This window comes from Poecilia reticulata, linkage group LG2 (genome assembly GCF_000633615.1).
Source record: "Poecilia reticulata strain Guanapo linkage group LG2, Guppy_female_1.0+MT, whole genome shotgun sequence".
Taxonomy (NCBI): Eukaryota; Metazoa; Chordata; class Actinopteri; order Cyprinodontiformes; family Poeciliidae; genus Poecilia; species Poecilia reticulata.
In genome coordinates this window covers 30,499,020-30,526,672 of record NC_024332.1, presented here as the reverse complement: position 1 = coordinate 30,526,672, position 27,653 = coordinate 30,499,020, and the positions used below count along the sequence as shown (strand labels likewise).

At 40.3% G+C, this 27,653-nt stretch overlaps 2 protein-coding genes across 5 annotated transcripts; one reads left to right on the top strand and one right to left on the bottom strand.

Moving 5' to 3' along the window:
* The first annotated feature begins 256 nt into the window (after nt 1–256).
* nup62l (nucleoporin 62 like) lies at nt 257–2,882 on the top strand. Its single transcript, XM_008399287.2, has 2 exons — nt 257–2,094; nt 2,486–2,882. Exons 1-2 carry the CDS (start codon nt 592–594, stop codon nt 2,642–2,644), a joined length of 1,662 nt encoding a protein of 553 aa, XP_008397509.1. The 5' UTR covers nt 257–591; the 3' UTR covers nt 2,645–2,882.
* Nucleotides 2,883–4,594: 1,712 nt separating this feature from the next.
* itga6a (integrin, alpha 6a) lies at nt 4,595–27,023 on the bottom strand. Of its 4 annotated transcripts, XM_008399319.2 has the most exons (26): nt 26,768–27,023; nt 16,412–16,536; nt 16,233–16,312; nt 15,895–16,147; nt 15,671–15,793; nt 13,982–14,189; nt 13,144–13,337; nt 12,166–12,260; nt 11,359–11,486; nt 11,194–11,280; nt 11,056–11,111; nt 10,803–10,972; nt 10,481–10,624; nt 9,909–10,027; nt 9,498–9,648; nt 8,446–8,532; nt 8,270–8,355; nt 7,780–7,854; nt 7,556–7,658; nt 7,296–7,472; nt 7,096–7,191; nt 6,913–7,020; nt 6,706–6,804; nt 6,482–6,604; nt 5,473–5,609; nt 4,944–5,032 (listed from the first exon to the last, which is right to left on the bottom strand). In XM_008399319.2, the coding sequence occupies exons 1-25, from the start codon at nt 26,959–26,961 to the stop codon at nt 5,502–5,504; spliced, it is 3,189 nt and encodes a 1,062-aa protein (XP_008397541.1). In that variant the 5' UTR covers nt 26,962–27,023; the 3' UTR covers nt 4,944–5,032; nt 5,473–5,501. The 4 variants fall into 4 exon arrangements, with proteins under 4 accessions (XP_008397522.1, XP_008397549.1, XP_008397532.1 ...); XM_008399300.2 differs by lacking the exon at nt 5,473–5,609 and having other exon boundaries at nt 4,595–5,032; XM_008399327.2 differs by lacking the exons at nt 5,473–5,609; nt 26,768–27,023 and adding an exon at nt 16,641–16,719 and having other exon boundaries at nt 4,595–5,032.
* Nucleotides 27,024–27,653: the final 630 nt, after the last annotated feature.

The window sequence follows — 27,653 nt, the reverse complement described above, 5'->3', positions numbered from 1 at the left end:
TCTATCTATCTATCTATCTATCTATCTATCTATCTATCTATCTATCTATCTATCTATCTATCTATCTATCTATCTATCTATCTATCTATCTATATGCACAACACTAGCGAAGGAGGATCACACTCTTTACTTTTATCGTTCTTCGAAACTGTCAAAACTTTTTTTATATCTCCCTAGTTTGTTTGCAAGGCGACGAGTAGAACCAATCAAATTTCAGCTCAAACATTTAAAAAACTATGATTGGATATAAAATGTGTCAATCGAGTAGAAAGGGGTGGGCTCTCCTTCCGGCAAACAACAGGATGTGATCTCCTAACTGCCGTCATTTCCGCCAGATAGCAACAGAAATGTCGGTTCGCAGGGCCACGTTTTGAAGAAGGGTATGTTTTTAGCTTTTAGTTGTTGTTAATTATGCGGAAACTATTTTAATGCACACGAGAGTGAGTTTATTTACCGCCTTGTCCTGGAAAATCTTGCTAAGAGACGCGGAGTTTCTTCGGCGGGGTAACTTATAACAACTCCCGATCCCGACCCGCCAAAAGCTTCGGAGATTCACCGAGGAAGTGACCATTTTGTCCAGAGAGTGAAACCATGAGTGGATTCAACTTCAATCAGTCTTCGGGCTTCTTCCCAGGCCAGAAGACCACCCCTGCTGCTCCCGCCGCAGGTTTCACTTTAACAAACTCCGCTCCAGCAGCCACCGGAGGCGGCTTCAGCTTCGGGGCTCCCACCAGTCAAACCAACCCCAACCCCACCGGCTCCTTCAGCTTCGGCAACCCGGCGAAGAGCTCCGCACCCGGTACGGGTTTCTCCTTTGGGACCCCCACCACCACGTTTGGCCTGGGCACGGCCCCTCAAACCACAGCCGCGGCCCCGGGGCTCACTCTAGGCTCCATGCTGGCTCCGTCCACGGGGACTGGGTTCACTCTGGGCGGGGGGATGTCCTCTCAGACCACCGCTGCAGCTCCTGCAGGTGGAGGCTTCACCTTCGGAAGTACCGCTCAGGCTCCAGCTGCATCAGCAGCTGCACCTGCAGCTACGACAGCAGCAGCAGCAGCAGCAGCAGCAGGCGGCGCTCCGTTTGGAGGCTTCAGCTTCGGGGGGTCCAAAGTCCTGGTGACCACCGCTGCGGCATCTCCTGCTCCAGCTGCACCAGCACCAACAGGAGCAGGGGGTGGAGGAGGGTTCAGCTTCGGCACCACTGCCCCCTCCACCTCAGCAGCTGCGACAACCCAGAGCGCAGGTGGAGGATTCAGCTTTGGGGTGAAACCATCGTCAACCCCGGCTCCGCCTGCCTACACCCAGGCTGCCCCTGTGGCTCCYTCAGGYCCATCTCTGTTTGCTTCACCCCTCACCACGGCGACAGCAGCCCCTGCAGCAACCACAGGGTTCTTGCTGGGGACAGCTGCGGCATCAATAGCGAGCACCGCAACACCGGCAGCTACAGGCGGGGGACTGAACTTCACCCTCAAGCCTCTGGGGTCAGCCGCTGCCACGGCTGCTGCCTCCACCACCACCACCGCCACAGCTCCAGCCGCCACGACTGGCGCCGCTGTCGGTTTCAGCCTGGGAGTCAAACCTCTGTCCAGCACCGCCATGACGGCCACCACAACAGCCGCAACCCTCACCACTACCACTGCCGCCACCACTACGAATCCTCCGGTGATGAGCTACGCCCAGCTGGAGAGCCTCATAAACAAGTGGAGCCTGGAGCTGGAGGACCAGGAGAGACACTTCCTGCAGCAGGCGACGCAGGTGAACGCCTGGGACCGCATGCTGGTGGAGAACGGAGAGAAGATCACGTCCCTGCACAAGGAGCTGGAGAAGGTGAAGTTGGACCAGCGGCGGCTCAACCAGGAGCTGGACTTCATCCTGTCGCAGCAGAAGGAGCTGGAGGACCTGCTCTGCCCGCTGGAGGAGTCGGTGAAGGAGCAGAGCGGCACCATCTACATGCAGAACGCCGACGAGGAGCGAGAGAGGACGTACAAGCTGGCCGAGAACGTGGACGCGCAGCTGAAGAGGATGTCACAGGACCTGAAGGAGATCATTGAACACCTGAACACATCCAGCGGACCGGCAGACACCAGCGATCCGGTGAGATGAGGGACCCTAGAACTGGGCCATAAATAGATTAGATGATCAATAAATTTTTTGTTGTTGTTGTTTTTAAAGCTGCAGTATATAACTTTTATATATATATATATGAGAAATAATTTTTTTTAAAATAGAGTTTCCCTGCTTTCTTCCAGTCCTCTAGAAACAACCAATCAGAGCCAGGAGGCCGTTCTTGGCGCTGTCAATCATCCCCTCTCCCCCTTGCTCTCTGCAGCTAGCACAACCTGTCATGAGTGCTAAGGCTCATTAGCATGGCTAAAATGAATTAAAACCTAAGCTAGTATGGGTGGACAAATCTGTCGTCATTAAACCTGCTCTGAAGATGATTTACTGCTTTGATTAACCTCTCTGTCTTGTTTGTTCCCCGCAGCTTCAGCAGATTTGTAAAATCCTCAACGCCCACATGGATTCTCTGCAGTGGATCGACCAGAACTCGGTTCTGCTACAGCGGAGGGTGGAGGAAGTGTCCAAACTGTGTGACACGCAGCGCAAGGAGCARGAGAAAACCTTTCGTTTAACCTTTGACTGAAATAAATAGATCTGAATGTGCATCGACRTAATGCTACTTTTTGGGAATTCCTTATTTCTCCTTTGGCTCTACATTACTCCTGTTTACCCCTCCCCCTACAGCTTTGTTGGTTTGCATAAATATAAATATTTTTGATTCCATAAGCTTTATAAACATGTGAATTCTTCTGGATTTGAGGAAAAATGTTTCTTATGTCTTTTGAATTAGTAGATAAATAAAATGGATATTTCTCAAAGTAGGTGTCCTTTGCAGAAAGCTGTCGTTTGTCGGCACATTCTTCTTATTTGGTATGCATAACATAAAATGAATTGAAATGAACTGATTTGATTCATCTTGGCTGGTAATGATTTTACTTTTTTAAGCTGATTGACCAGTTCTGATTTAGAAATATTTTTTAATTCTTAACACAAGAATATGTGGAGCAGTTCTTCCCCGATAAGCATCAAAGCATATCTTTTTGAYATGTATTTGTTAAGCTAAGAGAAATATGCACAATTGGTGCTTGCTGACTCCTATATCAATRAAAAACGGACTAACGAAGTAATGAAAAGATTACATGTTCAAGATTGGACCTGCTGATCCCCTCCCCAAAAGTTGGCTGATAAATCTGTGCTCTTTTAACTTTCAAAGCTAGAAGGAGATGTTGAGTCAACTTTTTGTGTGCGTTTGCATTTTGAACATTTTGGGAGTTTTAAGATGGGCTGAGGTTGTCGGGTCATGCCAGTTTAAAGTTTGATCAAACATCAAAAAGTCCCTAGCATAAATCTGGCAKCATAATTGACAGTTTTGCTTGGTAGAATCATAACAGTTCATTAAAAAAGGTTGATTTTTAAAATTAGCTTATTACTCCAGTTTGATCTGGGTTTTTTTACCGTCTTAGTACAGAACTTACTTAGGTAACAACCCAAGAACTACTGAGGTTGCTGCGATTCATAAACTGCGACATGTAGGAACAGCAGCATCCGCATTGAAGACCGTTTAACATTAACAATGAGGGAAAACAACAACAAACGTAGGCCTTGCTCCAAACAGCTGAAATTTGCCACTGACACGGATGAGCCAAGTTCCTTCTGGGGAAAAAAGGGTTTTGTGATCAAATAAATGGAGCTGTTTGCCCAGAATGACAAACGGCTCATTCTGGAGTTGAGGTGAGGCTTTCTAGCTTACGGACAGTGTGCACATGCAATAGCGCACGTACATCAGTAGTACTGATGCAAAAGTAAAAAAAATTAAAACTAATTATTGTACATGGACACGTGGTCCAACAGGAAAAGGGTTTGGCCAACACCAKGCTTCTGGCCTCACTKTGGACTAAAAGGTCGGGTTCAGACCAGAACAGTCAAGTAGTTTGAAAGAACTCGACCGACTGGTTTCTCTGCTACTTCCTGAGACATCAATGCAAAACATTAGTGAGGGTGAATGCACTGCACGTCTACTAAATTTACAAATTTCTACATATTCATACACTTTTGTGAAAGAACATGATACAAAAAATGTTGCAGCATCAGATTTTGATAGATATTAAATTGAAATAAAACTAAAATTTATAAAGTGTAGCTTAGGAATGGTAAAGTGTCTGCATCTTCACRAAACAAAATGGTCTTCAATTGTTTTAATTTTATTTTTTTACTCAATTGAACTTATAACACACATTACTCAAAAAAAAAGTACAGTTGTTGCTTTTTTAACATCTTCCCTTTGAATTCCTCAAAAAGATTCGCCTCAGTGGTGATCTACAGTCCAGTGATTGCTACCAGAAGATAACAAGGTGAGGATTATCCTGAGCTCGTTACAAATTATGCTTTCATCATTTAATTTTTTCACCTGATGTTGTACCTAAGATGCGTCAAAAGGGAAGGTTTGTAATAAAAAGTTCTCAAAGTAGAAATTGAGAGGTTTAAATTCATGTTACAGAAAGTGAGCTTGTTGTACCTTCTTTTCATAGTTTGAGGTTTATAAAAAAAAAAAAAAAAAAAAGACAGTACAGCTCCAGAAACAGCAGTAAACCAAAAAGCTTTTGGTTGTATGGCTATTTTCATATAAAAAAAATAAATACAAAATGTGCAGAAATATTTCAATATATACAGCAAAAGAAAAAAAAAATTCTTTATACAGCGTGTAAATTCAATTCCAATTTAAAATAAAAGCACTCTATTCACACACTCAAGAAACATTAAAGTTCAGTGGCTCTAATCCAACCAGTTTGTAGAAAGAAATAAACATTCATGAATAATTGTCGTCGTCGATCCACGTCGTCATCCACTGCTTTTTTTCTAAAGCACCAGGTTTCATTTTTCCGTCGACGTAGCCCAGAGTTTCCTTTTTTATCCGCACAGCGTGGTAGCGAGGTATGCTGTCGTCTTGTTTGGAGCGTCTGAAGAAGCCGCACTGGTGGGAGAGACGAGATTTAAACGAGACGTTCTTCAAAGGTGATAAATAAAGGAGGCGAGTGCAAGATGGTTAAACATGCTTCGCAGCTTTTGCTTTGCAGAAAAGGTCAGGAAAAGCGGCCTGCAGAGAACAGCGCTGCACACGGACACACACCGAAGCATTTCTTGGCAGAACACAGACACACATTTGAAAAAAAAAAAAAACGATCTAATTACTGAGCACAAGCTGCTACTCTCACACAGAAGAAAAAGATGTCTCTTTTCTGCTGACGTTAGGTAGAAAGTTCCTCTAAGCAAAAGCCTCCAAATGACTCTCATCTTCAGGCTCAGTACAATATGTGTCTGATTGAGAGTTTCTGCATTAGGTCAGCGGGTTTGGCTGGGAAAGCGAAGCTCGTTAGCAGCTGCGGTAATAATCACACTTCATGCCGACTTTACCCCCTGATCAGAGAGAGAGAGAGAGGGAATCAGGCTTCATCAGAGAGTTTGTCTTTGTCAGAGGGCTGAACGTGGATCTCTGCCTTGTGATACGCAGCATTGTATTGTTCTCTAGTCGGTCTCTTGAAGAAACCGCACTGAAGAGGGASAAGGGTGGGCAAAGGTTAGGCGCGTCATCATCCACTGAATGTTTTACGACTTTTTCAATCTAAACTCACATTTCTTTTCTTCCAGATTTCAGTTTTTAATATTAAGCTCAGTTTATTTTAGGTTCTTTAAAAAAAAAAAAGGATTGTATTGCACATTAATTGAGAGAATGTTAATCAAACTACAACAATGCRAATGAGTGTTGGAGCYCAAAACTATTAGAGATCAGTTAGTTGAGAGAGTTGTTCCTACAAGATGCYCATGAGGTGCCAACTAATTTAACATGTTTTATGCTGCTTTTCCTGACACTTTGCACTATAAATCCCTCAGCAGTAACATCAGAAGCACTTGATAAGTAATAAACRTCTCTTTATTTACAGCACATAGATTTATGAGGTATGCCCTGTTTGGTTGCTTTGCCTTGAAAAACTAATGATACCACTTCAGCGTTTTTCATATTTTGTCACATTAGAAAAACTTCAGTGTTTTTTTGCTTGTTTTTTTTATCAGGATTTTGTGTCACAAACAAATACAGCGTTGCTTCATGCCTGAACTTTTAACACTACATCAAAACACTATCACTATCACTAAATGCTGATATTTGACATCAAAGTTTCCGATGTAGAAACATTAAGAAGAACCCAACCAACCAATATTTTATGTCAGCGTATGCATTTTTCATCAGTTTTCAATAAATTAAATCTTTCTTTTTTTTAGACATGACATCCTGCTCCTCACCAGACACAACCCATACAGTCATCTACTTTGGTGATTCAACATAGTGTGTGGAATCAATCAAATATTAAAGACAATTAGTTGATGTTAATGCCTTATTTGCATCTAATTTGTGCTTTTCGCTCACCTTCCACAACAGAAAAACCATCAATGCCAAAATCAAGATTCCTGCCAGAACCGCTATCAGAATGATCCACCAGGGAACTCCGAACTGAGCCACGTCGCTGTCCGGGGACACGGGCACCGTCACCTAAAAACACAACGTCAAGACAAAAAACACCAGATGACTCCAGGGGATTTAGATCAAGACTGCTGAGGTTAATATTTCCATTCAGCTGATGAAGTGCTTACAGTAAAGTCAGGAGATTTTAGGATAATGTTCGGAGCCTGAGACTCAAGTACAAGTGAAGCCTTCACAACTAAAGTTGTGGTTGGAAAGGAAGCGTATTCCTGTGTAAAAACAGAATCAAGAGCTTTAATAATCAATCTGGGCCGCCATCATTACACTGACCCACTCTYGATGGGAAAAAAGAGGCGRTAAAAACTACAATTTGTTACCTCGATGAAGGTGGAGTTCCACAAACGAGATCTCAGCTCAACTGTAGTACCATTAATCCCCTGCAGAGGGCACTTTAGCACCACACATTTGCTTTCCTTCTCACAGGACTGCAAAAAAGGAGACAAACCTATAAGCGCTGCACATCTGCATGTTTAAAACAAAGCATATTTCAATCAACTCACCAAAACTTTATTACTGCTTGAATGAAAAGCAATTTTGCCACCAAGTTTTCTTTCTTTTTTGGCAATTTCCTGTTTCGTCAGGGAAGGAGATCTCTCCTGAAATCACATTTATTCATGTTAAACCAGCACAGAACAAAGCTGGAATATTTGAGCTGAAAAAAAAAACGTTGTTTTAACACCAAATTCTCAGAAATACCAACCCAAATGTTTTTGAGAGAGTGAATTTCAGATTGAGGAGAGCAGGCGATTTTCTCAGGTCCGTGAGATGTGACCTTCACCAAGTACAGAAGCCATTTCCCGTTTTTATTGTCTCTGGGCCAATGAATGTGTAGAGTSAGGGGAAGAGGAGAGATCGAAGGCGTCCACAAGTTACTTATCTGGAGGAGAAATTCAGATGGCCCAGCTCCTGAATAGAACACTTAGAACAAGAATGAATCTTCTTACATGAGTTTAAACTCACCCTAAATGTAAAATTAATCAAACTTCCAGCGTCCTCTTCTGTTTTCATTGCAGTTTCTGCTCTCACAACACCTCCAAAGGAAACCTGTCTTGGTTTGGCTTCACTGATGGGGCAATAGAAAAATATATAAACTGAGTACACACACACACACTATATATATATATATATATATATATATATATAATATATATATATATATATATAATCAGCATCAATGTACCTACCCACTCAATATCAAAGGGACTTCAGTTATCACTTTGCTCTTTATTTTCACAGCGGGAATATTTTGAGAACTTGTCCTAAACAAGAAGAATACAATTTTATCAAAAGACAGCTATAAGTAACAACATGTTTGGTTAAAAAGTACAGTTAAAAAACAAACATATTAATAGTTAATTATAGAGATTTACAAAGAAATCAGTCCGTTTTCAGCTCAATTAGAACTAGAAACTTAAACATGAATGTACCATATCTTCAGTAAGAAAGCTGCTACTGAGTGAACCCTTTTTTTTACTATTTGTGAGATATTTGAAAGCTAAATAAAAAGTAATACAGATGTAAGAAGTTATTCAAAAGGAAACACTTTTTACTCCATTTCTGAATATTAAAGTGGCCCGAATAGTCATCTATAACATCCTGTTTTCCAGGTAACATCATACAGTTTATCACTGCAATACTTAAAAGTCCATCTATTGAAATGAACAGTTCACTTACGTTTGGAGATGCAGCTCAATCTCAAATTCAGTGGTGCTGAGTTTTACAGCATTGTGTGCAGCGCTCAGAATGATGTGAAACATGACCTTGTGTAAAAAACAAACAAAAAGAAAAACACATCTCACCTTAAAGTAGCTCTAACTTGTCAAGTAACTCTTAAAAGTTCATATGTTTACCTTTGAGTTGCTCTTAAATGGGTTTCCCAGCTCACACTCTGCTTCAGATCCATTATGGTTGGCAGTACAGAGGATCTGATTGTTTGGCTAAAAAAGAAGAAGAAAAAAAAAATTTAAACAACACTCGCATCCAAGCAGGTTTTGACCAAGCAAATTCTATTCAATTAAAATTCCCAAGATAAAAATAGTTCCGTTTCACTATAAAGTTGGAGATCTCAAAGCACAACATCCCCTTCACATTACATGCTATCTGCCCTTTGTCTGAAAGACTTAAATAAGGCTTCTGCATCGACTCGTTTGACATATTTTCCATCCATGCTGGCATGGAGGATACTACATTACACACGTCTAAACATGTGAAATTAATTTTGTAGAACATGAAGTTAGCTCATGACTTTGCTTATCATGTTTTAGGTCAAGCAGTGTTCTGCTGCATCAGGACAGGGGCACATTGTCTTTGCTCTATGAGAATCCCCCAAGTGGTTAGAAAAGTCAAATTTATCAAAACGGTGGGTAGGGTCGTTTGTTTCACTTTTAGTTCCAAGCAACAGACATGCCGAGGTGAGCAAAATCTTCACCACACACCACACAAAGAATCTGCATAACTTGGAGTGAGATTAATTGATAGAAGTTTTGCGTCAATGGTGCAATAGTTGAGTTGCTGTTGCGTTGACAATCAGTGGTACACATGAGCGACATACACTGGCTTTGATGGCTGTGAAATTTACCACATTTTTAAACATATCTTGTGATCAAGTTCTGCATGCAATAGTGTCAAGACACCAAAGTGATGCTGGAGCATGATTGTTCATTATTTTCATGTCTTTCTATGGCATTGACACAAAAAGCAGATACACAATAGTTTGAAGGAGTGTTTAAAATTTGATTTACTGAGCATGCATGTAGATTATATGTCTTCCACCCCTATTCAAAATTCAAGACATTTTGTAAAAACGTGACCACATATAGTGAGATCACATTGAAAAACGTCCTACTGCTTGTCATGCCTGTGCCGCTGTGTTGTAAAGTTCTCACTCTGGACTCGTACTCACAGATCGAACCCCAGAATACGACAGGATTTCTGGGAATTTCCCCACAAGCTTTGCTTCAAAGGCATCGTCGCCATTTTCATTGGTCACAGTCACCTTCACAGCCAAGGCCTTTGTCTCGTAAGTCAGTCTAAACTCTGGGATATTAAGTGCACTGTAGAGATACACAAACCTAAGAATCAGCTTTGAGAAAACAACATTTCTAACATAAATTCACATTTAGCAGCTCAAAATCTTATCCAATGTAGACAAAGCACTTATAGTAACTAAAAGAAAATAAGATTTTTTTTTTACTGCAGTAAATAAACTCAAGCTCAGAGCTTTGTCTTAAATTCTAATTGGATTTGCAAACAATTACCAWGAAAWAATTTTACATTATTATGTTTTTTAACAATACAACATTTTTATATGAACCTTTTGTCTAACGGGGTGAATTCATCCTTGCTCATTGGTTTGTAGTGCAGACTGTTGTCCATTTTTAAATTGCTGAAACAAATCTTTTTATTTTTGCATCCCTCCTTTACAAAGTTTACCTGCAACAATAAACCAAAAACAAGATGTCACTAACAAAATAAAAATGTCATCTTCCACAACCTGGTATGAAAAAGTACTCAGCTTTTTCACGTTTGTCGCATAACATAACACAACACATGTTTTGCATTTTATTCTTCTGTCTTTGCACAATGATTTTCTTCTTGCAGCTCTTCCATAAAAGTCAGACTTTACACTGACTCTCTCATAATTTTCTTGTTTGCACATTCTTTCAACATCAGTGCTGTATGACGTTGGAGAACCTGAGACTGAATTACACACCGGTGGACTCTATTTACAGTACTTCAAAAAGTTACCACTTTGTGTTCGTCTATCACATACAATCCCAGTACAATTACTTGAACTTGATGGATGTAAAATGATAAAATATAAATAACTGAACTGATGTGATTAATTTTGCAAGACACGGTTAAAACTGAAATGTGACTTTTCACCTCTGCGACGGTTTGTCTTGGCTGGGTGGCGTCTAAAACTGGCATTAGCTGAGGTAGACCATTTCCTGCTTTTTGGGGTTTTGCTTTGATGATTTCTGCAGAAACTTCAATGACAACGCTGCGCATCTTGTCCTTAATGTTGTCCTGTGCAAATGCAGCACAGTTATAAGTTGAATAAGTTGAATATTTTCCTGTTTAAACACATCAGCCAGTAACAAAAAAAGTCAAACTGACAACGATCTTTTGGTATTCAGACCTACGTATTTTTACTGATTATATCTTTCAGGTTCAAGCCAATTAAAATCTGACAGTTGTGATTTACCTTAAGCCCGACGTTTATACTGACACACTGTCCTGCGTTTTGGTTCTGGAGCTCCAAGGTGCCATTAAACTGGACATCTGATTCAGGATGAGTCTTAGTCAGAAAAATCACTCTGGAGTTCAGTCCTTGTTTCCTGCGTTCTCCATCTGCTTGTATGGAGAAGCTGATTGCTGCAGGATAAAATGTAATCAGATGTTATTAAAACTAGTAAACATCTGTGCAGCATGAAAGTTTTTTTTTTTTTTGTACTCACTGAGCCTCTTGTTGTAGGACCTCGCTGTGTAGTTGAAGCATGCTGTCACAGTGAAGCTAATGGTAAAAAGGGAAAATTAACAAACGGAACATCCTGTCTGCAGGGTCTGTTTGAGTGCAAGAGCATCTGAAGACCCACCAAAAACTGGAATCACAGCCAACACCGAGGTCAATTTCCTCAGGAGAAACCGTAACGTTTGTCCTGATGTTAACAACTGGTCTTGCCCTGGAAGAAGGTAGTTCAATTAAAGAATAAAAGACAACAGTGAAATCTTCATTTACTCTCCTCTTCCTCCATGTTTACCTGTAAATGAAAGCTGCATCTGACAGAGAACCTACAGCTAGGTCTGGATAAGAGTTACCATCCAGGTCCATGTTTCCTGCCAGAGAATATCCAAAATATCGAAGGCTGTGCTCTTCGCCTGAAAGGATCTGAAATTAAGAAGAAGAGATTTTAGAGAATAATGAGAGGAAAAATGAACCAGAACCCGTACAGTGGTAATACTTGTCGCATCAGGATTAGTTTAACTGCTGGGAGTAAAATATATCACTTAAAGTTACAATTAAAATTTGCTTATGGTGACATAAAGAATTAATATCTGGATTCAGAATTGTTGTCCGAGTGTCGAGAAGAATCCCAACATGTTTACTTTCACAAGTGGAGTATTACAGCAAAAGCTAGAATGCTCCACTTGATATATAGTTGATAGATATAATGAAAAAGAGAGAACGTGGGACAAAAAGTTAAAAGGGAAAGAAGATAAGAGTAGAGGAAAGGAAGAAGAATAAAGAGAATACAAAACCCTAGTCTGCTTTACGCTTGCAGAAAGAGAGAGAAAAAACAGAGAACTGAGAAACCACAGCGACAAACAACCCATGCATATATAACAACGTCACTGAAATGATGCATTCATTGGCAGCCACAGTCCAAAATAGAGAGTATCTGTTCACAGGAATTCAAACTCGTCTTTAAGTTTAAAATAACAAGCTAAAAGTTGCTTTCAAGTCCCTTGAGCGGTCACATCCAACTTGTTCAGCTTTCAACAGAGGTACACATGTAATCCACAACACAAAAAGGAAGATCCTAAAACAAAGTGTCATTAGAACCGACCTGTGCAGGAGTTGTTTTAATCCCTTCTGCAGATCCATGATAAATGTAGACTCTTCCTGCCCCCTCATCGTCCTGTGGAGCTCCAACTGCAATATCTGCACAGGTATTAAAGCATTGCTGATTATTTATACACTCTAGCTGCTGAGATTGAAAAGGTTTGTTCAATCCTTCGCAGATTCATGTCCCTATTGCGTACCAACAGGATGCCATTTGTCCAGCTTTCACTTCTAAACTGGGCCTTGACATTTTGTAACATTTTAAGAACAACTTCTGTGTATTTAACAGGGATTAATGTGACAGACCAATGCCAACCCATTAAAGCACAGCACTTCAAAGTGGAAAAAACAATGATAGTATAAATTCAAGTGTCCTGCATTACTGTATTCCACTCCTGAATCAATATTTTACAGAAGCACCTTTTGTTCACCAAATCTACTGGGGTATGTCTCTGCCAGCTTTGCACATCTAGATTAAAATATTTGTCCATTTTTCTTTTTAAAGCATCTCAATCTCTGACTGAATGAAGAGAGTCGATATGACCAGTTTTCAAGTTTTGCTAAGTTTTTCATGACTGTCCTGTGTTTGGCTCTAAGAATCCCAATAAAGTATGGCCATCTTGTTGCAAAAGAAAAGCATACCCACAGCATGATGCTGCTACCACCATGTTTCAAGGGTCTGGCTGCACATTTAGGATGGTGTGCAGTGTCAGATTCATCCTACCATAGTAGTGGGGGAGCTGGCTCTTGTCATTAGCTGTCAATTAGTCTATCTTAAGCCTCAACAATTTTAAATGCAGCTTCTTTCACTGTCTCTCTTCTATACAGACCAGATTTCTTAAGTGCATAACTGATAAATGTCGGGCCAACAGATTTTCCTAATTAATTGGGGTTTTACTCTCTTCTTGATAGCTTTGAAAAATCAGTCAGCAGGTGCGAAATGCCTAAAAACAAGATTTATGTTTCAAAGCGGATAAATTACCATTAAATGAGTCCTGATTGACGTCTCCGATGTTTTCCACTGCCAGTCCGAACATTGAATCTTTGGTCCCATTCAGGCGGATCGGAGTTACATTATCCCACTGTCCTGCTTTGTTGATATAAACATAAACGGCTCCACCGATGTCTGTGTCCTTCATGTAGAAGAAAGGGGCTCCCACGACAACGTCTTGCCATCTAAATCATGTACAGAAAATATAGAGACACAATATAGGCACCCTCAACGATTACAGGAGAATTTTCCTCATCTGATGTAATCCTTAAGTGATGAAAAGTTTTAGGCCAAAACTTGGGCCTGTTCATGACCTCAGTTCTTTCTGAGTAAAAGGAACCCCAGAGCATGATGGTGCCTCCACCGTAGCTCACTCTAGGAAAAAGGCTCCTTCTGTGACAAATTTTAAATTTTAAACCAAACTATCCAATTTGGATTCATCAGACCATAACACATTCAGCAATGGAAGATTTTGGAGGATTTTATCCAGGCCTGAATGTTTTAATTGGAACAAAATAATTCTGTCTTGCAGGCTCTAAACAGGCGCACCACCAGCACTTATTGGAAATTCCTGCAGCTCCTCTAGTGCTATTGTCTTTACAGCCTCCCTGACTAATTTCAACTTCTTACATTTTTGAGGAATTTCTGGTTTGGGGAATCTACCAGTTGTCATATACAATGATCATACATCCTTTGTAGCCGATATGGAAACTAAGGCGTCAGCTGAAGGTCACAAATGAATCCAACAACTTAACTTAATTTCAAGTTTTGTAACTGGTATAAGCTATACTGACAAAAAAGTTTTTCTCCTCAGACAAACGTTCCCTACCCATCACCATTCAGGTCGACCACAGCCACGTCGTATCCAAATGAGGATGCCAGTCCCTGCCCGTGCAGAAGTTGCTCGACTACGAGTTGCTCGACAGACTCTTTCTTCAGCAGGACTACAAGTCCCTTGTGATTGGCCCTCGGTGCTCCAGCCACCACGGTCAGGTTACGGCTCTTCATGATGTGGTGCCCGGTGTCCAGAGAGAACCCTTTAGTTGAAACGGCAATATAGAGCAAAAACTATTAGCTTGTAAGGAGAATGAAAAAAACAGACGGTAATTACACATTATCTCATTGAAACTGACATCATTTCAACCCACAGTTTGACACAGACCTCAGTTGTTTCTGCTCTACCTCTTCCTGTTTCTAGTCCAGTGGTTCCCAAACTTTTTCTCTTGCGCCCCCCAGTGATTTCCAAACATTTTATGCCCCCCTATGAATTACAAATGGCTGTCTGGTTGAACGATGCGTGTGATGGGTGGGGGGAGAGAGGATTCTTAGAGACTCCCCCCCTCCCTGTGAGGGAGGGGCAAAATGAATGTACGTAGCTGAACATAGACAACAACATCGGAACCCCACAGGCTACTTGTTAACAAGCTTAAGGTGCTATATTGATATTAGCTAGTCATTTTTTAGCTAGCATTACCTGCATCCAACAGCTTTACCCAACAGTCGGTTAGTTTGGTGAAAAACTGTGAAAAGTTCTTTKCGTTTTGCTGGTTTACTGCCATGATTCTAACAAACCTGCGCAGCTCCGCACAGCAGCAGCAGCAGGTCTCCTTCATTGCCGCACAGGTGTAAACCCAGCGCGAGTGTCTTAGCGCTCATGTTGCGTTTAAAGGCGGCTCGGAAAAACAGGTTACCACATGTTAACAACGGACTAAACAGATTTAACTGCTGATAAAAGTGACATAGGACACAGATATGGGAAGTGTGGAAGCCCCTACTGCAGGGGTGTCAAACTCCAGTCCTCGAGGGCCGGTGTCCTGCAACTTTTAGAAGTGCCTCTGCTGCACCACACCTGAATAGAATAATTAGGTCATTAGCAAGGCTCTGGAGAACTGAGGAGGTAATTAAGTCATTTGATTCAGATGTTTTGTACCTGTGGCACATCTAAAAACTGCAGGACAGCGGCCCTTCAGGACTGGAGTTTGACACCCCTGCCCTACTGTATCAAATTGACAGAAGAATAACAGAGAGTTGGCTATTCTAAGGTAAAAACCCAGCGCACACAGCGTTCGTTTTTTTTTTTTTTTTCATCCGGACGGCTTCCCGCGCCCCCCACAGCGCCCACCCCTAGGGGGCGCGCCCCACAGTTTGGGAACCTCTGTTCTAGTCTATGCCCAGACATGTTACACAAACACACAGGCTGCCATGGGATGTCCTAAATTTATGCATTTTGGAGGCGGATTTTCCCAATACAGGTTGTATTAGTCAATCCATAAGCTAGTCTCCATCCAGACATGGGGCCCACACACACGAGTTGGCTGCTGCTATGACTTGTGATCTTGTAAGTTGTTTGAGAGGAAGCATTTTATTGTACATCTTATGTAAAAGCCTTGGTATGATATATGTTAACACTTCATGTTTTGCAGCAAATAGTCGGAAACTGTCATTGCAAAGTAGCCCAAGTGATACACAGACATTATGTACAGTCTGTTTTGTTGGTAAAAAAAAAAAGAAAACTCACCAAGGTAGCTGTTGGCAGGCACAGAGCTGTTGGGCTGTTTATCGTTTTCAAACTCATACGGTCCATCGTGAAATATTTCCCTTTCAATCAACGTGATGTTTTTTTGTTCCACTCGTAACATCCCTGGAAAGAATTTCGGAGTGCAAAATTTTCATGCAACAACACTGCCTGCTGAAAAATGATTAAAATAAAAAACAGTCCAAGGAATATATAATGATAATGACCTTTCCAGTTTCTTGCTCCTGGGGCTCCAAACAGCACATAATGGTAGTCCTTGGTGAAGGTGACCCCCAGTCCTTGTTGACAGACTCCATACCGTGCATGGTCTGTTTCTCCATCTCTGCCTTCACAAAATTTCCAATCACCTCCGTCCATATCATCCGACAAGTTGATTGTCAAATCCTGACTGAAGACGTAACAGCGCCCGAGGACAGACTGGGATCCTGAGCGATGCTTTTGATATCGATGCGCACACGTCTGAAACGGCATCATCCAGAGTTCAGCTAAGCAGAGCAATAAGAAGACACAGAGAGCAATGGTACGAAAATGTGTTGTGACGTACCACAACCTTTCCCCCGCGTCCCTGACTCTGCACAGACACACCCATCCACTGGTCCTCCTTACTCTCCTGCCTTGGATCCTCTTTCAGTTGAGGCAACCCAAGGGAAAGAAACAAGACTTGTGTTATTCAAACAGGCAGGTGGGATAGTAGGTACGTAGGCAGGTCGATTGGTTTCTCACCGTCATTATCAAACTCAACGCGCTCACAATTATCAGACTCAGAGATTTCACACTTAAAAAGGCCCCCAGTCACCCTGGATATTTGTTTTTTTAAAGCCTTGGCTCTCGGGGCGCCAATCAGTAACCTGAGAAAACAAAAACACAACAAAACATTTTACGTCAAAGACCGCACGCTAGCTTCCACCATCACAACGCTGCACTTGAGATTCCATCACAATCAAATACACACTTCTCAGAAAGCCTCCACCGAAGTGTCTTGTTGTGGATCAGTGGTTCTTAACCTTTTTTGAGGTACCGAACCCCCCAGTTGCATATGCGCATTCACCGAACCCTTCTTATTCCAACCCCACTCCCACTCCCCCTCCCCCGAAACACAAAATACTTTGCGGTATTCTGATTTAGTAATGTAATTATATTAGCTGTGTAACCACCCCCACACCACTAGAGGCAGTAGCAACCCCGAAAAGATGCGACTAAGGAGTAGATTTAGACTATAGAATTTGGTAAAAACTGTGAGCTTTGCTGAAGTAATTAAAGACACAAGTTCAAATCCATGCTGAGAGTGGAACTCCTTCAATCAGTGCTCCTCCGCAGCTCTGATTGGCTAAGCAATGTAACGTAATCCACTGCAGCAAGTGATGGTAAAGCGGGGCGTCATCACGACTTTACACAAGTGTGTCTTTACCTCCACGGCTAACCCTAACCCTAACCCCTGAGACCGACTCACCGAACCCCTGGGGTTCGATCGAACCCAGGTTAAGAACCACTGTTGTAGATGGAACATTTTGTTCATATTAACAGTAACAATGACAGCAAGCATGCCGAGAAAACAGAATATAATTAGAATTTTAATTTATTTTTGTCTGTCCTAACACCGTTTACTAAACTAAAAGAAAATGATCAGCAAACCAATCTCTCACACTCATTTGTCTGGGTGTTAAGTCACCCTTGTCCACAACTGCGACTGTCAAAAATGAAACAACAGCGGCATCCTGTCAGGCTACTGTTTCACACACACTTTCTGTTAAGCCACAACATCCCTTTTCATTTCCATGAAGCGACCTGTGTTGCATACCTCCCTGAGGTATGAAACACCTGCTGAGAGGAACTGACGCAGTTTCCTTTCAGCAATCTCACAATCAAGTTCATTTGTTCAAAGCACATCAGAAGAAAAAACAGATCGACAAAGACATAACTAATACAGAACTGTTCATAAAGAAGATAATAGTCAAAGCTATTATCTTCAACACAAATATTGCAATAAAAAGGAACAAAACATATGCAGCAAAAGCCCAAACTTCCCAAAAATATCAGTCAAATTAACAAAAGGACAATTAAGACTAAAACATTTTCCTGATATTCTGATCAGCAAAAACTATAAATTATTCAAGCCCATTTGAGAGGAACACAAAAAAAATGATTACATGCAAGAGCTTTTATTCTATTTTTGTCCATAAATTTCGACACATCAAAACCTTTTTATTTGCATAAATAGTACACTTACAGAAAAAAACTAAGTACACCTTTGTTGCTTCAGCTGCATCTTAGACAGTAGCAGCCAAATCAAAGGCTGCCGACTGAATGACTTTGATTATGTAAATCATCATCTAGTGTTATCGCCTGAATAATGGCAAGGTTCAATTCAAATAGTGTCAGCATATGAGTTGTTCCCCCACACTGCAAAAACACGAAAATCTTAGCAAGTAATTTTGGTCTAGTTTCTAGTACTAATTCCACTGGCAGATTATTTCACTTATAACAAGATATTTGTCCCATGTTATAAGTGAAATAATCTGCATCAAGTATTTTTTTTCATCACTGTTAAAGGATTATTGACTCCATTCAAGCTCCTATATCTTGCTGAAAAGCTATTTATGAGCTAGCTTTGTCTTATTTTAAGTTTACTAAAATAAGACAAAAACTAAAAACTTTTTTTTCACTAAAAACTAGACCAAAATTGTTAAGATTTTGAGCTTTTGCAGTGCATGATAAACAGCGTCTTCTAGTACAAAGAAACTCTAACACAGCAACCTGAAAACAGCTGGTAATTGCAGAGAATTAATTAAGTTTGCAGGAGCTCACATGCCCCCAAAATCTGGATTTTCATCCTGTGACAAGTCTGGAGCTTACAGGTGTTTGTGTTAACACAATGCCAGGATGGAATGACATCAGAGACAACTTCTTTTAACCCAAAGACAAGCTTAAAAACCAAAAAGTTGCATCTGCTGGCCTTTACTGACCTCAGTTATCATTTTAATCATACTAAAATTCTGGACGGTACGATGAGAAAAAGACCCACTGAACTCAGGATTTCATCTGTTAAGCACGATGGTGGAGGGGTGATGGTTTGGCAGCCTCGGTTGTTAAGTAGACCATGAACTCCTCTGTGTGTCAAAGTATTTTAGAGCCAAATGTGAGGCCATCTGTCAGCTGAAGCTCGGCCCAAAGTGGGTCAGAAGTAGACAATGCATTTTGGTGCTTTCTCAACAATGCAGTTATTATGTCCAACCTCAGGCTGAACTCAAGCTGCCACAGAGCGCCAACAAGGAGGACACTGTGTCTCATGGCTGACTCATGCCACTGGTCGAGGGGTAGATGATAATCAACACACAAGGGCTTAATAGATGGTTCTTTAGGATTCGTTTCTCTTCAAAAGGTGTTTGACATCAAGGAGTTATACATCATCTGGACTTTGGATCAGAACTTTGGAAGGTTTTAGGAGTCTCTCGGTAGACATTTATGGCTAAATGAAACATACTTGTAAAGTTCTACCTATATGGACGCACTTTCACACAATCAAGTTGAGACGGCAGGTGTCAAGCAAACCTCTGACTGACACGTCAAAGTTGTGAAAATGTGGAAAGTAAAACCACAGTCTAGCTCGTGTTTCCTGTCAAAGTTCATGAAACAATCAGCTACAACATGTACAGGGCTACTTCTGGTATTGAGGAACTTAAAGTTCAKTATTTTTTTTCTCTCAGAGAATTTCAGTATCAGACTAAAAGTTTAACCGTCATTTCTAGACCATCTAAAAGGCTCCTCACCTTCTGAACCAGCTCTCAGTTTCAATCCAGGAGGCAGACAAAACATCTACCTCTAATTATTAGTACCATTTATTTTATTTTCAATAGAAAGTACCTCTGACTCACTGGTTCTGTTTGTATCTCCCTTTAGATCGCTCAGCCTGCATCAGACTGCAGCAGATGATTGATTAAAGGGAGTTGTTTCTCTCAATCATTGGATATTTCATCGGATATTTTAACCTTGTAAATATGACAATGTAATAAATTAAACAACAGACTGTTGGACTGTTTGTAATTGGAGTTAAACCTAACTGTAAGGTGGATTGTATTGGACCACAGATTACTTTTGTTGTGAATATCCATTCATATTTATAAGTTTTCTTTTAAAGTCTCATATCCACTGTTCAAACCTACATCTATGTAAACGTCATAAAACAACGACGTGAGCTTTAAGAGCTTTAAGATGGAGGTTGTCAAACTGAAAGATTAAACAGCAGTGAGGTCAGGTTGTTGTTCTTATCTAATTAGTTCACAAAAAATATTAAATAACCTAAAAATGAGAAGCTACAGAGTCATGTGAGCGTTACCAAACTCACCATTCTGAAACTCACAATAGTTTATTTCTTCAAAAGTGGGAGAGGAAACCCTGCCCACCCTGTTCCCCTGCTGTTTCCTCTCAAACCCATCTATTGATCTGCGATGCAGTGCTGTGGCTCCTCGTCAGCTCAGCAAGGACCAGAAGTTTGCAAACACGCCACAGGACACTTTACAGCCAGCTCCAATTTCACATTTGCACCTTTCTGCATCAAAGTCTGATTAAAGAGACAATATCATAATCTGGTATCACAATGTGACTGCTCCACAATATAAAAAAAGTCACATTCTTCAATAAATAAATAATAAATAAATAAATAATAGTAGATACAAACAATATATCACATTGTGTGATATTGAGAAAAATGATGTGGCCAAACAGTCTCCTCAAAGCTTAAAGATGCAAGTCTCCATGAATTTAAAACTCATGGAGTTTTCTACATGCATGAAAACCTCCAGAGAGGCATTTTAAATGTAGTTAAATATGTGCGACACAACACAAACATTTAAAGTGGACCTGAGAACTAACAAGGCAGCGAGCAAGAGAAAACATTCAAGTACTTTTCCACGTGACAAAGAGGTGGAACTTCAGTACTTTCAAATAACTTTTTCGCTACAAATTCGTGCAACTTTGGAGAGTGTAGTTAATCAAACGAAGCATCATTATTAACCCTCTGACTGCACCACCACCTTGTGAGAAAACATTAAAACCTGGAGATGCAGCAGTGATGACAAAATACGCTGTTGATAATTAATAGCAGGCAGTTAGATTGGTTTAATCCTGTCTTTGCTGGTGGTATCTGTGCTGACCAAAGAAAAACCTGCATATGGTATAGTGATAATAATTATAAAAAATGTTCACTTGATGTGACAGGTGTTAGGTCACACAAAAAAGCTGCGAACACAGAAACTCATCTGCTTTTGCACAGTGGAAGTAAAGATTATATTTCTTTTAAATCTTGATTAACCATTTTCTATTGCTTCCTGGAGGTTTTTTAGAAGTCACTCTTTGGACTTTAGCTAAATGTTAATTAATTTTCTCTCTAATTCAGAGAACGTTGAGTTATATATTGTACATGTTCATCCTAACCAACAGCATCATCATAATTGTCATAACAGTATTGCAATTCTGCACACAAAAACCTCCTTGGCATTTCCTCTAAGTTTTTACTTTCTGCTGTTGGGACATGGCTTGGGTCGTTTTTACCAAATATTGGGTCAAATATTGTGGCAAAGTTTTGTTGGGTTGGAGAAGAAACCAGAAGAAGCTTCATGATTGTTCACAGGCTGTCATTTTGAGTCAGACCTTTTCAACCGGATGAAATTAAGATATGATGTTTAAATGATGCACTCACGATAACGTTGTTTTTGATCATATTTTATAATATGCGGGTAAATGGGAACGGGTTCACTAAGTTACCTCACAAGATTTCTTGGGGCACCAAGACTCCCGCAGCTGGACCCTCTTAGCCAGAGGAGCCTCCACAGCTGTTCTCACAGATTTCACTTTACACAAAATACTCTGGCTGCTGCTGACCTGCAAACAGCTGGACATGCATCACAGAAGAAGGTGCCAATATTCAGCATCACATCAATTGAGCAATAAAGTCCACAAGTTTCTATATTCTCTGCCTTGAGTCAAACTTCCTTATCGCTAGGGAAGTTTGACTGGAATGTCTCAGTTGATGATTCACCGATGCCTTGAATCTATCGGGTTACATGGTCACAGATGGTCATGCGTGTCCATTCTAATGGCCTTTTTCTCTGGTTTCGCAGAGAGAATCCAGATCATTTTACTCAACGTCTTGTTCATCCAGGAGGTATCTGACTGCTTCTCCTGTGGTAAATCAGAAATCCTCTTTCACTCAGCCTAACACAACCTAAAAAAACGTGAGATTTTTATTTAAACTCATAAAAACCTTATCAGATTTAATGTCTAAGAGTTTTGTACAACAGCTAAACAGGCTCCCTATGAGATAAGACGAATGCTACCCACATGTTCACATCTCCTTCCTACAGGAAAAAAAAAGCATGCATGCAGGATTGTGTAAAGTCTCCTTCCTCACATAAAGGATTTAGAATAATCCCATCAATGCTAGAAGTGAAAACTGGCAGAAATTTGCAGCTGCCAGCAATCATTATCAAACATTTGGTTCACACGAGCACAGAGAAGACAGATGGGGCGAGCGTGGTACTTTGCTGCAACGTGGTTTTCATGAAGTTAGTGTTTCTTAAAGTTTTACCGCAGAGTTAGTCATTACCCATGTCAGTTCGTTCCGCTGAGCTTCTGCATGTTTTTGGCTTATTAGTCCATGGATCAGGTGAAAATTTAGAAAGACAAGATGAGATAAGATACTCCTTTTTTAATCCCGCGAGTGGAAAAGTTAAGCTGTCGCAACAGGAAGTGGGCAGTACAAAATAAGAGTAACAGAAATAACACAACAGTGGATGATGTTTACCACAATGATGTGGACAGTAATAGACAACTTGTATCAGCTTGTACATACTTGTATCTGCAATTTGTATAGACAACTTGATCAGCAGATATATATCTGCTGATACAACTTGCAGATACAAGTTGTATCAGCAGATATGTATCTGCTGATACAAATTATCTATTATCAGATGGCCAAGGTGAGGATGCAGCTGGTTGCCACGAAGTCTCAACAAAGGCCAGTGGACAGACATCGCTGACTAAGCAGCAACACTGATTTCTTAGGAAAGTCAMGTTTGTCATACTTCTTACCTGTTAATGGACAACAGGTTAAAATGTGACTCATACTGAAAAGAGACTCCAGTGGAGGTAATAAAGYTCTCCTCTTTGAGAAAGGCTGTAAGAATAAATGGCTAAACAGCTTGAGAAGGGCATTTCCAAACATAAAACTCTGACATTTTTAATTTGAGATAAGAAGCAAGAAAAGGGACAACGAACATTGTTGTTTTAGATGTTGAGGAATTCAWATACACTTCTAAAAATAAATTTCTGAAAATGCCCCATTTGCTATGTAAAAGTAACATACATAAATGTTACAGTGATTATATATTTAGCAATAATTTGGGCAGAAAATAACCACTGACTTCTCCATATTCTGACTAAGCTMTGGTTATCTGTCTCTATGGTTATCTGTCTCTATGGTTATCTGTCTCTACGGTTATCTGTCTCAGTCTTATTTGAGCAGGCAGCTGTTTTCTACACTTAAACAGCTTATATCTAGTTGGATAATGTAAAATCTCCAGGTGTTAAAATGAATAGCATGGTCCAAAACTGTAAATAATTAATATTTGGTATGTGTAAAGGAAGAAAAGCAACTTCTCCTTTTATTTTCTAATCTTCCGATGTCAGGCTGCATTCAGTCAGGTAAAGGACTTCCACAGAACCACCTTKMAACAGGCATAAACCTTTGAACCCTGACTTTGGCTTTTAGGCAGCGTTACTTGACATGCTATTGGCTGGTGTTTGCAAAGCAGTCAATCCAAGAGCACCATGACATTTCCTTAGCTCTCAGCTCCATAATGCTAACAGATAAACATGCTCTAGAGTGCGTGTGTGTGCATGCGTGTGCGTGTGTGTGTTTTTAAGTGAGTTGTCAGTAGTCAATATAGTCAAAGAACATTTATGTCAAAACAATAACAGCTTCTTGTTTWCATATTTACTATGCTGTGCTTGCATTGCTTTTCATCAAAGAAAGTATTTAAATTATTTAACATATATCCCRTGTGTTACAAAGATRTATTACACTTCCCATTATTCATATTGACGTCTGTTKCTTGGCAGGATGTTTTTTCACATTATGCTGATAATGAAGCCCTAATTATCACTTTATTTTGAAAAGCTAAAGGTCAGTTTCAAGMGCCACACTCAGACATGATTACTGCTAGACCTGTAGATCTTTTAAAAGATGGTTTAAATAGAACCTGTCTGACAACATGAAGTAGGCTGAAAGTTCTCAAAAGAAACTGAAGAAAATGASAAGCTGTCTGATAGGGAATTGATACTTTTTACCATTTATTTACTGATGTATCTGCTGTTTTTATACTTCTGCAAGATGTAATTTCCTGTTAAAGAAGTTTCCAGACAATGTGCAGATGCTTTCACTGCTCTCTACAAAGAGAGGTAACATCCTGGGTAAACGCCGCCTCTTAAATGTCTTTAAGAGTCACCATATATTGAATGCCTTTTCCTGTACTTGCCTGTGCTGTTGAATTATGACGACACGCCTGGAAGTAAATAAATATTGAAGGGCTGCAAGCCCCCGTTGGAGTTGGGCTGTTGGCGTTAACTCGTCTGACGCAGCTAAGTCTGACACGGGTCTCCCCTTTTGCAAATGACACGTTTTTGTTTCCTTGTGTTMATTTCAGAGTTATTTGAAGGATAAACCTAACACTGTCGGTCTTCAAGGGTTACCAAGACATTCCTTTTTTCTTTTTTTTTTTTGTATAGATATATTTATTCAGAAGGTTCAGCCATACAAAATCTACATCAAATGTACAATACTACCTTCTTTTTTTTTTTCTTTTTTTTTTTGAGAAAAACACTTCAAAAATAAAACCCACCCACTCTCTCCATGTAACAACAGATACAGTAATATATTTAACACATCACATATTCTTGAAAGGCCAGAGTCAAGAGAAAAGAAATTCAACAAAAATATTGAATTTTTTTTTTTTTTTTTAAAGGTAAGAATTGAAATAAGACAGTAAAGATCAATACAAATCAGTCTCTCGGATCTAATCTGGTTAGAAGGTCCAAAAAGGGAGTCCAAATCAGGCTGAACTTAACCAATGTCCCCCGTACCGAGTGAAATTATTTTTACGGAGTACAGAATGACAACAGTTCGTTGATCCAGTGTTTCTGGTTTGGAGGTTCCATAGCTTTCCAATTTTTAAGTATACACTTTTTTGCTGCAGATGATRCTAACAAAACAAAGTATTTCTTGCAAGGATATAATTTCAAGGACATAACATCTCCGAGTATCCAAATCCTGGGGTCAGCATCTAAAGAAAGCTCACAAACTTACCAAGACATTCCTAATACTTTAAGGCTCCATTGAACCACAGAGAGAAAACCTTCCAGGCAGTGGCTAACTCACTACTCATATCATTCAAAATGAACRTATAAAATCATCTAAAGCATTACAGATCCCACTTGACTCAGTTAAGGTCAGAGTTCATGAGTAATAAAGAGACTGGACAAAAATGGCATTCATGGAAAAGTTCCAAAGARAAAATGAGTCTTRCATTGCYAAAAAATAACATCTTAATGACTCTCAACACTTTAAAGGAAATATTCTGTGGACCGACGAGACACAAAGTGGAACATTAAAGCTCTTTATTATTTACTATTTTTGTAAAATTTGACACACTTGGACAATTTTAGTGTGTCCAAAATTGTCTGCATCTATGTACTGCATGGAACAGTACATATATGTACTGTTCCATGCAGTACATGGAACAGTACATATATGTACTGTTCCATGCAGGACATCTATGTACTGCATGGAACCAGTACATAGATGCATTTTAGCAGATCGCTGTGGCAGCTTCCTCCTGAAGGAGTCTGTGAAGAGACAGTTCTGCTCTCTGCTCCTACCTGCAGAAAGCAAACTATCAAGCCAGTGTYATGTTTCTGGCCTCTGTTTGCCTGACAAATATAACATCACTTCCACAGSCCTAAATCACTTCATGCTGTCAAACCTGGGAGACATCACACTGCTTCTTTTTATGTTCACTTAAAAATGTTGAAAATATTTTTCCTTTGTCCAGAAGCCTTGTAAGAAAACACCTTAGAACAATCTTCAGCCTGTTCTTTCCTACATTAGTGAAATCAGTAGTCAGATAACATTCCACAGGGCAGTGAGTCTTATCACCCACAGGCAGCAAGATCAGCCAACAAGATTACGCCGTCAACAAGTGATGTTTCCTCTCCTCTAACGCCTGAGAATTGCCAAAATTGGATCATTTTGAAGTTAACCTTTTTGATATCCYTACATTCAGTTAATAGAAAACCAGGATGTTAAAGTGCTGCAAGATATTGAAAAAAAGTTTACTAGTGTAGCTGTCAGATTTACTTGCCAGGGAGCAATTTGGTAGTAAACTGTTCTGTTTGATCCAAACTCTGAGGTGAATACACACAATAAAAATTTTTTTAAAAGCTGTAAAATAGGTGTAAAACTGAAGAGAAGCAGATGTTCCACCTCTGGCTGTGCTCCCTGATTTGAACCTTTCACAGACACATTTGCATGACAGTTAGAGCCACTGTAAAACCACTTGCTTGTTCTTTTCCCTGCTTTCCATTTCACATTTCACGCATCACTGCTAAACGTAGAAACAAAAGTACCAAGGAGCTCTGAGAGATTGGGGACCTTTTCCTGTAGCTTTAATGAATGTGTTGCAGCTCAGTCTAAAATGATAAATGTTGGATGGATGTAAGTCAGAGATCCTCCAAACGAAACAGCCCATAATCGACTAAATCTTTGATGTGGGTTTAACTTCAGGAAGGAAAGAGGATTAGACCAAAATAAAACTTAAAAGGTTTTTATTATCTCCTGGTGCAGAGAATCTCTCACGTTTTAACATTTGTAAATATAAACCAAATATTTATCCGTGTAAATTAAAGTGATGTTTATATATTGTTAAAATTCGTTTATCCCCACTGGTGGTCTCTCTCTCTCTCTCTCCCTCACACACTAGAGCTGGGCGTTTCAATGAGTAATTAAATAAAAGCAGAGTGAACACTTACAGGACTTTATTCGGATTGACTTGCTGGTGCAAGGCGAGGGACAAGCCGAAGAGAGAMCCCGGCTCCCCGCCTTTCCTGATGACATGACGGGTGTCCAGGTTGAAGGCGCGCAGCCCGCTCGGCTCCAGCAGATGACAGAGAAGGAAAAGCGCAGCGCGGACGGCAAAGCGTCCTCTCTGCTGCAGCAGCGCCATGGCAGCGAGGTCCACACTAGTCCAGCGGTCCAGAAGGTYAAGAGCCCGCGGGTCCCGCTGCTCTTCCACCCTCACTCACTTTGTTAATGAGGACAGCAGCCGACTGTTTAAGTGGATGCTCCACAGCGCCCCCTTTGGCCGTCAAAACGCACCCCGGGCCAGTAATAACCTCGTAACATAGAAACCACAGGTGCTTTTCAATGATAAGACAACTAMGCGTATAAAAGTAACCTTATTCTAAAAGTTACTCAGATTAATGACAAAGTGACGTGGGCCTGTAATGAGCTAAATTATTTTATTATTAGTTTCCAGGTTAAATGTTTTGAGTGCTATTGAAAAACAGCAATATAAAATAATTTTTAAAAATATTTTTAATAAAATAAGGATCATATGCATATTTTTGGTTATTTGGATTGCTAAATTCTGATCAAAAAGAAAAGAAAAGCAAAAAAATAAAAAAAATTCCTAAAATTCATTCATTAGCATTTAACCATTTTTAGAAAAACATCGCTATTGTTCAATTCAATCAGCTAAACTTTCTGTTCAGAGTCTGGCTCTCTGGCTCTTGCATTAGAGTTGAAAACCACACCCTAAATATGACGACAACCACCAGGTAACCGATGTTAAATAGTACAGCTAAATAATCCTTTTCATACATGTGGCTCAGGAACCCAAACTCTCCATTCTGCYTA